This window comes from Anabas testudineus, chromosome 6 (genome assembly GCF_900324465.2).
Source record: "Anabas testudineus chromosome 6, fAnaTes1.2, whole genome shotgun sequence".
NCBI lineage: Eukaryota > Metazoa > Chordata > Actinopteri > Anabantiformes > Anabantidae > Anabas > Anabas testudineus.
In genome coordinates this window covers 24,517,047-24,528,634 of record NC_046615.1, presented here as the reverse complement: position 1 = coordinate 24,528,634, position 11,588 = coordinate 24,517,047, and the positions used below count along the sequence as shown (strand labels likewise).

Genomic DNA, 11,588 nt, shown 5'->3' with positions numbered 1-11,588 from the left:
AACATTCACACTGAGACTGTCTGTAGTTTTCTTCTCCTGAAACCTCTTCTTCTGTTGTGGGAGGAAACAGCACGATTAGATTTGCTCAGCAGTTTGGTGTTCTGAGCCCGACTTGAGGAGTAAGTATATAAACTGTGATGCTGAGTGAATATTGACTAATGAAACCTGAGTAATGTGAAAACCTTCTCCTTGAGGAGCCTCTCTAAGCTCATCATGAGCCTGACTGCACTGACGGGTGAAATGGAGCGAGCGATTTGCGACGTGAAGCTGCTTCTCTGCAGATGGGTCGAGCAGATTAGGGATGGCATTTTCACGCTTTTTTAAGCATCTTTCTTTAAAGCGCTCCATGGCGGCGGAGGTGAACATACCTCTTCTTCTCCTCCGCTGGTAATGATACTCCAGAGGGCTGATATTAAACACACCGTGAGCCTCCTGCAGGATGAAGTAATGGCTCGGAAAAGCTCAGATGACTCTTTCATAACCCCAGTAGGCCTGCCCACGAAACGACACTGCAATGTGGTTTTATCATATCAAAACCTTATGTCAACAATTTGCATGTACAAGCTGAATTTTCAGTGAGATCTGCAGAGCAGTTCTCCTCCTATTCTCCATGGTACCAACTCTTTTGTGAGGGTTTTCCAAATGAAAGGAGCGCTGCGTTTGTTGTCCTCATAAATTAGCTTAGCCCGCAGGCCAAATGTCCAGAGGTTACTTAAAGACAGTGTGTTTAATTAATTGGAAAGCACTCTTTTTAATAGTTAGGCATCTGAGTATGAAATGCAATCCTTATTATGTGTGTTCAAACATAATAACCACCCATGGGATTTCTCTGTTAAGTGTTGGAACGTTGCTGTGAAGTGAAGATACTTTAGAGTTGCTACTAGTTTCATAGGAGATGCGTATAGGACAGACTTTAACTCTGCTCTGCAAGACGGTGAGACACGAGTCAGACGGTACATTCTGGACAATATCACAGTTTGTGTAAAAAGACACAGAGCATGGAACAGAAAACCTAAATGAACCTAAAACCTCTAAATCACTAACGTTAATTTCTAACATTTGTGATTTCAAGGCTGGAGACTGACGTGAGAGAAGTCCAGTAGAGGTTGGTGAGAGGTTCAGGTGAGACCTGAACTGCTTTCAGTCTCCCTCATATTTTGCCGACACGGGCCGTTTATTAGCTCAGGTGCACGTTTACAGCGCCGTGTGTGTTTGTTTCAATGATGAATTTCTGTAGGGACAGTGATTTGGATGTGAAGCTGGTAGTAACTCCTGCTGCAGCACTGAAGCTGTGCTCGTGGTTCCTTACACAGTATGTACTTCTAAGTATATGAGAATAAAGACACAAGGTAATGAAATAATGTAGCCTAGCAATACCGGAGGCGCTCTGTGTCAATCACACTCACACTCGCTGGCCACATTATTAGGTACACCTTGTACCTTGTACCTCACCTGTAAGTCGCTTTGGATTAAAAGTTCATGTAAATGTATCATCCATCTAGTGATGTGGTACTTAAATAATTGAAAAACACTGAGTCTTTTACGTTGGACATCTCATTTCAGAGCCAGATAATGGATCAACATTTCAGGAAGATCACAGCCTCCACAAGGTGATACAAGAAGAACCAGAACCGAACCAGAATCCCAGGGGTCTGGAAGAAGAATCAGGATCAATGTAATGTGGATGAGGTTGATGTCAGGACAATGATAATAACATTCAAGATGAAGAAGTTGCCAAAGAGCAGAAACACTGTGACCCAGCTCCATATCCGGACCAGCTGGAGGTTTCATTTAGGCGACCAGGATCCAGTAGATCCATCTCCAGTCAACCTTCACCAGCTGGTTTCAGCTGAGTATCAGAGACCAACAGATGTGGACAGAGGTGAGAAGTAAAGAACCGGAAACACTTGTTGTGTTTGGTTTCCATCTTACATTCGAGCTGCAGGTTTAATGGGTAGTTCAACATTTTTAATGTATTTTGAAAATGTTAACTGAAAAATCTTAAGACCACGTCTGCACTGATTCTAAGGACAACCTGTGTCCACACTGGACCCCCTCTCCTAAAAAAGACGTTTCTAATGTGCAGGGATCTGGTTTCAATACAGCTGCTGGAGGTGATGTAGGTGTAACAACCAATGAAACTGCAGTAAAACCTGATGATGTCATCATGATGTCTCACATTAACATTTTGACATGGTGGCGGTTACCACGGAGACGCCCAACACGAGGCCCAAGTGTGTGGTCTGTCTGCGAGGGTCAAAGTTTGAACAACAGGAGCGACAAACAAACTGAGGAAGTGAGCATGAGGCAGAGCTCGTAAACGTGGGTCCAATGCTCTGTGCAGTTAGAAACACACTGTGGAGCTCTGTGCCTCAGAGAATGAGCTAAACCAGGTTCTGGGTTTCATGACCTAGTCCTGCCGTCATGCACCGAACTGCAAACACAGTTACAGGTTGTAGTGAACCCGATCACAGTATGAGTATGCAGTGTGGTGTGGGTTGTGTGGTTCGGTTAGGGACAAAATCACTTTGGTGACGGTCAGAGAACGACTGCCGTAACACTGCAGTCAGACAAACTGCATGTTGATCTGCAGGATCACATATTTTGGTGGAAAGAAAACTGCAGGGTGTCGTTGAGCTGCTTCTCTTCTAGTTGACGTGTTCCAGAACAACCTGTCGTGGACGAATCATCATCACATTAACGAAGACATCAACACAGAGCGTTGGTTTTACTGTTTTTATGGGGGTGGGTGGACTTTAAATCCTAGACGCTCCTGTCTAGGATTTAAAGTCGCTGAGTCTGAGTTCCTCCTTCTGTTTAGATCCGCATCAGGACCATGCTGGCTCTGACCAGGATCAGAAAGATCAGCACCTGGCGTCTGCTGCAACGAGTCAGGATGAAGCTGTGGAGTCAGGTGGCAGCGTCCCGGCGCTGGTGATCACTCAGGCAGAGGAGGTGAGTGTAGAGACAGAAAGGCCTGATGGGAAATAACACCAGGCTCTCATTCATATTCATGAGCTTCATGTCCTCGTCTTCCTCGGCGCCTTTGTTTCCTCAGGTAGCTCTTTCTTTGTTCTTTGTTTAAACGTTGTCTGTGATCAGGTTCAAAGCTGCATCTCTGACAGCTTCTCTTCATCTATCTTGCGGGTTTCGGAGTTCTGGTCTAGTTTCACACGTCCACATCGTGGATTTAAGACGTTTTCAATAATGGATTTGTTCATCAGTTTTTTAAATATTCGTATGTGTTTGGAATGATGACGATGCCTTTTCATCTGCAGCGTTGTGCATTTTAATTCACCTCGCTCTTCTCCTACCGATGTCACTGAAAGTCGGAGAATTTCAACTCTTCACGTTAGAGCTGCAAAGATTAGAGTCTTCAATAATCAGGTAGTGACTGATTCAGAATGAACCAGTGTGGTTTTACTACTTGTACTTTTTAGATCCTTCACCTTAGTAATATTACTGTGAAAACACTGCATTTAAAATCATAGTTAAGTAAAAGTACTCACTGCAGAAAAACGGCTGTACTGTAGATTACATCCTCAGTTTATTATTAATGTGACAGCAGAGTAGAGAAACTGGAACCAGGAAACATTTGGTGTTTTTACAGGAAGAAATAACTTTCTTTACAGAATACTCTACTATTTAGTGTATTTATAGTTCAACTCATTGCAGAGCTTGGTCTTCACTTTAGGAAACCCTCCATTTTCCATCACCGAGCTGAACTGAACTCACACACACCGTTCATTGCTCGGTGCGTTCAGGTGCACTCGTTAATTAAATTAAATTCAATTTTATTTGTATAGCGCCAATTCACAACAGAAGTCATCTCGAAGAACTTTAGAGTGTTTAAGGTTTAAGACCTTATAGAGTATAATTATATAAAAGATGATATAGAAAACCCAACAATCTAATTGAGCAAGCTTTAGGCAACAGTGGAGAAGAAAGAAAACCTCCAGCAGAACCAGGCTTAGGGTGGTTGGCCCATCTGCCTCGACCGTAACACAGCTACTACTGCTCATCCTGACTGACTGTTATTAGACATGTAACTAAATGTTGTTGCACTAGAAGTGACAATAACCTGCGGCAGTGGATCACAAGCAGCTTTGTGACCGTTACAGTGTGAGGTTGTGTGACTGGGACTCTTCTGATCCAGGGTTCCAGAGATGCAGTTCATGAAGGTGTTAATGATCCGTTTGTGTTGAAAACTATTTCAGCTGATTCTGTTGGGGGTGGGGGGTAAACAGGACTGACTGTTAAACCTTCCTCTGAGCACTCTCAGCTCTTCTCTGACACACTTCCATTTCCCGCCCTCATGTGTACATGAGATCCAAACCGCCTCCCAAATACGTTTCCTCAGAAGCTACGCAGCGGAGGAGCACTTAAACCAAATTGACTTCACTGATGTGAATTATGGAGATACCGATATCATGCATAAAGTTATTTACCCCTCAGAAGAATTCAAATAAGTAATTCCCTCAGATGGTGATACGGGGAACTAATATGAATGCAAATAGGATTAGGCTCCTGCATTAGAGTCTGATAAACAATTTACAGGCCTGAGTGTTCACCGGGGGATACGCGCTCCGCTGCATGGGGAATGGGGAGATGCCAATCCAGGCGAGGGGGGGGGGCTTCAGCACCTTATCAGGTTTAACCCTCCATTTTCTGCTGTTATTAGCATCACAGCGAAAACTACTGAATCCACATGGTTGGAGTGGTCCACTTAAATCATCACGTGTCCTGTGGGGAGGGGGGGTGGGGTTCTCTGTAAGAACACAGACTCTGAGACATTGAGGAGCCTGATTCAATTCACAGCCAGTTAAAGTGGACTGTTTGCACACACAGGTGAAGTCCTGTTACCTGTGAGTCTCTGATTCTGAAAGTTCAGCCTCTGCGTTTGTCAGCTTCTATACATATATAATAAATGGTGGAGTCACACACAGCAGGAGGTCCTAAAGGAGGAGGACATGCCTGGCGTTTACTGCGCGTTAATAACATGTATGTACAGTGTATGATGTGCAGATCTGTCCTCTCTTTCCGCACAGCAGCCGCTCATTAAACACTGGACATTTACTGTCCATGAAAACCTGAAAGACGTCCCTGATAATTCTTGGAGCTGTTTCTTCTGTTGTTCTTCCTTGTTTTCAATCAGCTGTGTGCAGAAGGTACATGTGAATATGAAGGATTTCCTCCTTTGTAAAAACCTTTTCCTGCAACAGATCCAGGATTTCTGGACTTTACCATAGAAATAATAATAGATAAATAATGTCCAGATAAATAATGTGTTTCTTCTTCTTTTTAATTGTAATATTGGTCAGTGAATAGAACCTAATTGAATTTTTAAGAATGTGTCAGAGGTTTTGCTTTTTATTGGGTCTCAGACACTGATCTGAACGGACATCATCTCTTAAAGGGACAGAACGGAACTTTTTGTCACATAGCTGCTGTTTAGGAAAAGAAATCCCCTTTAAATAGTTTTACTGTTAAAACTGTTGTGTTGAGTGGTTCCACAGGAGCTAACTAGAAAATGTTCACCACCTTCATTCAGCATCGTTTGTCTCCATCTGTGCCTCAAACCTCGGTGACACTGAGCACGCAGAGCCGTGTAAACCTGAGGCCTGCATGTGATGATTACAACTGATCTAAAGGCTCTGAAGTGCAAAGCAGTGTCATTATTATTTACAGTGAAAGTGATGTAGCACTTGAAATAATTTAGCTGAAATCCAAATGAAATGTGTGGCGCATGTGTGTGAGTAGCAGGGACAGTAGAGACTGGAGACATAATTAGCTCCTCTGGGACTCCAGTCCCAAACATTGAGAGGACAACCGCAGCTTTCTGAGATGTTAAACTGCTGCTGCTCGTGTCTGCTGCCAGCCACGGCCTAATTGTGCTCAACAGGCTCAGACAGCGCGTTGGTTGGGTTTAACGCGTGAAGACGAACTACAGCTGGCGAGACGCGGACCTGGTAACTGACGGTTTCTGTTGTGTTTGTGTGAGGACACTTCCTGTTCCCAGTCAGACAGATTCATACCACAGGTTTGTGACCGTGTTACGAAGAGGGACGGCATTTAGCTCTGGACAGTGAATCGTTTTCTCAACTTTGATTTTTCTTTGACATGAGATGAATCAATGAATAGTTAGCGTCGTCTTTACTGTCGTTTGTGTGTTTTATCAGCAGCCATATTTAGCTGCGCTGATCAGGCCGCCAGTGAGTCCAGAAGAACCAGCAGAGCCTCGGAGTCCAGCAGACCTGGTGTCAGAAGATCTCAGTCTGAGCTCCAGCCCAGGCCCAGGAGACACAACCTGCTCCGACCTCCTGTCTCTGAGGAGCGACTCCTTATCTCTGTCCAGCGAGCCAACCGTCTCCAGGAGGGTGAGTGAAACACAAATCCACCAGTTTTATGCCTCGGGTGCCGTTTAGTGTCATGCAGGAAAACAGAGATGTGTCTAGTAAAGATTCTACATCAGCTGTTTGATCAAGACAACCTGAGACGACCTGTAGCTACAGAGTGGTCCTGTGTCGGTGTGATATTTCAACCAGAGCGGTCTCCAGTAAACACTCAAACGCTGCTCTCGTAAGTGTGGAAATGATCTGAAAGCACATTCATACAACCTGTCAGCTCCTCTAGAAAGAGAAAATCGAAACCTGACCCTCATCTTGTCGAGATGAACCTCGTGATCTGAACAACAGTGATAGTCCCCTCTTAACAAAACACTCATCATCAGCCAAAAAGGCTCTTTGTGGAGGGGTCGCTCGGGGGAATATGGAGCCCGTCGAATGAGCCCTTCGAATGCAGCGTAATCATAATTCCCTTGACCTCCGGTGACCCCTGTGGGCTCTGACAACAAGGGCCACGCTGCAGCGCTTTTCACAGCGCCGCCGCTCCAAAATAGATCTTTCATTTCTCAAACAATCGTACAGCAGAGCGGTGAATGAGAGGGCAGATTACATAAGGCAGAGGTTGTCGGGGGGAGAGAAGCGCTCTTTCTCCCAAAAGACGGAGACTAAGTGCACATACCGGCAACGCCGTTATCTGTCTCCGCTCTCATTAAATGTCCCCTCTGACTCAAAGCCCGGTCTGAATTCATCCGTTGGCAAAACACGATTGTCGGAAAATCTCAATTAAAATGTAAATGTGTGCAGGAGTTTTCATTCCTTACGCCTCTGGGGGGATTGTTCTTCCTGTGTTGTTGGTGCTGCTCGAGTTCCCGTTCCCATATTGCTCTAGTAGCTTCACACCTGAACACAGATAGATTATTGAGCGGACCTACTGGGCACAGGCGCAGGGGCCCCGACCTCTCAGGCCCCGGAGTCCGACCTCTGTAAGACGTCAACACTCAGAGGAGGTCAAAGAGAAGCTCTACAATGGACAGACACCCAGGATGATAAAGAGACACGAGTCCCAAATGATGCAAAAAGCCAAAAGGCCAAAAGACAACCCAAAGATCCTCCCACTGTCTGGGGATGTTAGATAGAGGGGTGGGGCACCACCACACTGAGCACCAACCAAAACAAACACGTCAGAAAAGATTCTCCTAAAAGTCACAGATGATTTATTTCATCATTTTGATTCATGAAATCAAAACATGACATTTAGGAAACACGGACTCACTGCAGGGGGTGTGAGGAAATAATCATTTGTCATAATAAAATAATAACTAAGAGGGAACTCGCTTCATCACACTGGAGCAAGATTAAGGAGTCAGGACTCCCCTTAAGTAATAAAGCTTAGTCATGCGTCAGTGGAGCAGACTTCATCAGAGTCTTTAATACATTTCTCTCCGTCTCACTGGACTGTTGAGGAACATTTCATTTGAGACACACTCGGTGCGTCTGAGCTCTGATTGGAGACGTGTAATTAAAGGGGAAGTGGTTTCTGCCTTATTGTAATGAGAAATTGTTTCTACGTTCACAACTCACACAGCGAACATATGAAATGAACTGTTAGAGTAATTAGTACCTTTACAGTATGTAGTAGTACAAGAAGTTTATTTTTGCATTGTATTTATTACCAGTGGTTTTAGTTCAGTAAAAGTAGTGATGAGGGAGAGTAGAAGTTCCAAATGTTGCTTATTCAAAGTATAATCAGTAGAATAGATTTAAATCTGTGAAGGTAAAACTACTCATTTTGACTATAATAATTGTTACTGATGCATTAATGTGTTAAATGTGTTTTATAGAGAGAAGAGTTACAGAAGTCAGTAACACGACTTCAGTTTATTACCAAGCTGCTTTCTGCAGTCGACAGCTGAGTGATAATATGAGAATGTGATTCTCAGTTTAGTAACAATTAAAAAGGTTTTATTTTATTCTTTTATTTATTTGTACAACGTTGGCAGCATCTCTTTCTGAATCTCCCAACAACTTGATTTGGTTTGGTGTTACGATTCCCCCTTCACCTGTGTGTGGGTTTGTTTTTGTTTTGTTGCTCACGATTCCTAATTACTGATGCATTTCACCTGTTAGTCTTTGTCTCTTTATAAGCTCCCTCAGTCCTCTGTTTAATTGCTGCTTTGGCGCATTACACATGGATCTACTCCCTGTGAGGGAACGGGACAGACACGGACCAAACAGGTAAGTACAAAAGGAAATATTTATTAATAACAAAAGGCAGGGACACGGGGAAACCAAACAAACACTAACAAAGTATCAACATAAGAGACCCTAAACCACGGTGGAAAAAACAACTAACAAGAACCAGAAACAGACGGACAAAGTGTCAACTGAAAACAATGCAGTAATGCAGGTAAAATATAAATTGGCAAACTAAAGACACAAAGACCCGACTAACTTAACAAAAGACGACACAGCACAAACCGACAGACTTGGAAATACAAAGTAACAAAGAAAACTACTGCCGAGGGCACGGAAACCAAAAGAATACAAAGTGACAACACAAAATCACTGCAGTCGAAGGCAAAACAACACTCACGTGGGGAAAAAGTCCAACAAACAAAAGAAGAACCTGACGGACGAACCAGAGTTGCTGAGGATGTGGAGGACACAATACAACACAAACGTAACATGTGACACAACATGACGAACCAGCGGTGAACAAAGGATTGAGGGGAGCTTATAAAACAAAGAGGGGAACACAGGTGAAATGAATCAGGTAATCAGGAGTCCACGGGTTGAGTGAAGGTGGAGGTGCAGGAATGAGGCCTGAGGCCTGAATCCTGACACTCCACTTATTTGTCTGTTGGTCTTCGTCCCTCAGTCATTTAGGATAACTCTGGACTCCGTTTGTTTCACCCTGGACTGCACTACAGTTTGTTGGACCTTGGTTTTCACAGTCAAGTCGTGTGCATTTCGTTACTACTGTGATGGACCACAAACATCTGCAGAGAGTGGTGAACACTGCTGAGTAGGTCACTAAGACCTCACTGTGTCACGAGCCTAGAATCCGACTCCATTGCCAGAGACCACACAACACAAGAGGAGTAAGATAAGGAAGATTTATTAACAATAATGATAATGCAGTGGATGAATGTCAGGAACCAGCGGCTGAACAGAGCCGTCGTCAGGTGAGTATGGTGGTCTAGAAGAGGAGACAGAGTTAGATCGAGTCTGGCTGGATCTTGGGTAATGTTTATATTGGAGTACTCACTGAAGTCTGGGTGAGAGGTGGTCGAGAGGCGGTCAAGAGGCAGAAGTAGTGATCCAGAGAGGAGACTGAGGAGTTGTAGACTGTTGAGTAGTGAACCAGAAGTGGTGGTGGCTTGTAGACCGGTGAATATGGTGGAGCTTCCAAGATGGCCGACAGCAGAATGAAGGATGTGTAGACTGGGATCAGAGGAGGAATCACATGTTCTGAAGAATGAGTTATGTTACATAAGCAGAAAGGTTTTAATGAAACACACAATAACAGTTGACGGTTCTCCACAAATCCGAGGAGCAGAGTGAGAAACAAATCCGGGGTCATACGCAGAAGAGCTGTCCAAGAACTAATGTCCGTAGAGCTAAAGCAGAGGTCCAAACAACAATCCAGGTCAACACAGAATAGGAAATACTGAGAGCAGAGATCCAAAAGGCTGATAGCAACTGTCTAAAGATGGTCCAGGTCATACACAGGGAAATCCAACACAGGGACAGAACAGGGAAGGAGGCAGAGGGGAACAGGAACAGGTCTGACAGAAAACGCTAACGGTACCGAAGGGATGAACAGAAGCAGGTTCAGATCAGGCAGGTTCAGTATCAAGAAGTCAGTCCAAAAGAATGCTGGATAGTAGGTCTTCTCTGGTTGATGTGAGACTATCTGGTAGAGTAAAGAGCTACATGGAGCTGCTTAAATAGTGAAGAGAGGGAGTGGTACAGGTGTGGAAAATGAATAGTCAGAGTCATGAGGTAGGGAGGGGGAAAACTGGAGACAAACAGGCAGGAGAGAGCTGGAACCATGACACACTGCCCTCTCTGCAGACTATCTACCACCGCAGGAGAGCTGTCTCCATCCTCAAAGAACCCACCCACCCTGGGACGTGAGGTTCGTCCGTACCTGTTGCTACCTGTGTCAGGGAGGAAACAGTTTTCCTGCTTAATCAAAGCTCAAACACGTGTGCTGCTGTGATGCGAGTTTCCCCTGAGGACCGATCTTTTCCTTTGTTACCCTGTAGTTTAATCTTCACTAATTCCTTTTTTCTCATTGATGTAGTTGTTGACAGATCAGATTGGACGACCAGGAGCTCGTCTTTCGAGGATCCTGATAAAACAAATACTTCTATAAATTATAAAAATTGAATAATTTAGTCTAATGAACACTTGTAACGATGAACAACAGTAGATTGTTTCTGATCTTATCGTTTTCTATTGTGCACAATAAAATAATTTAAAGGGTTAATTCACTCAAAATGAAAATGTCAGCGTTCATTCTTTTCTCTCTGCTCTTTTTATGCTGTGTCTCCTCCTTCCTCTGACTGGCCTTTAATCCAGTAACTCCACTGCTTCCACCCCCACACACCCACCTCCCTCTGCCTTTTCACTGTCTTTGAGCTGATCCACTGCTCTGCAGGATCTCACAGCTCGGCCGTTTGACGGAGCATCTTGTAAACGCCACCAATTAGGACAGGCAATTGCCATACAAAAGGGCCGCTCCTGAATGGTGATGAGAGGTGGGAGGCTGTCAGAGGATCTGAGGGGGCGGAGGAGGGAAAGCCGGGTGGTCATGTTTTGACAGGATGAATAGACGGAGCAGTGGAAGTGGCTGAGAGAGGCTTTTGTTATGCTAACGGACGGACACTTGGCTCCAGGGGCTCATTCATGTCTCCTCAACATAGAGAGACTTGGTTTTATTATTGTGTTGTATGAAGTCAGGGTGGAGAGGATGAGGAGGAGAGGAGGCTCTGGTTCACAGTTTTCGTCCAATCTTAGCTTAAATCTTCAGTGAATTTCCAGAAAAATAACGTGTGGCTGAAGTCTTGTCTTGTCCATCTGCTGCGTGAGTATGAGAAGGACGAAAGACTGAAAGTCACATGAGCTGGAATCGAGCTCAACGCACCACAACGTAGTTGGAGTCTGAGCCGTGTCGTTGATTCTCTGCTGTTGTTACACTGATGTGCAGTTCGCAGTACACTGGTGCGTGTGTTATAG

The 11,588-nt window shown here is 44.4% G+C and overlaps 1 protein-coding gene across 1 annotated transcript in view; it reads left to right on the top strand.

The window, feature by feature from the left end:
* Nucleotides 1-2,424: 2,424 nt before the first annotated feature.
* The window catches only part of LOC113165759 (ankyrin repeat domain-containing protein SOWAHC-like), a 30,794-nt gene continuing 21,630 nt past the window's right edge, over nt 2,425-11,588 (top strand). Inside the window, exons 1-3 of the mRNA XM_026365469.1 lie at nt 2,425-2,452; nt 2,822-2,955; nt 6,180-6,377. Of these exons, the coding sequence (XP_026221254.1) occupies nt 2,425-2,452; nt 2,822-2,955; nt 6,180-6,377 (360 nt within the window). The remainder of the gene's footprint in view (nt 2,453-2,821; nt 2,956-6,179; nt 6,378-11,588) is intronic.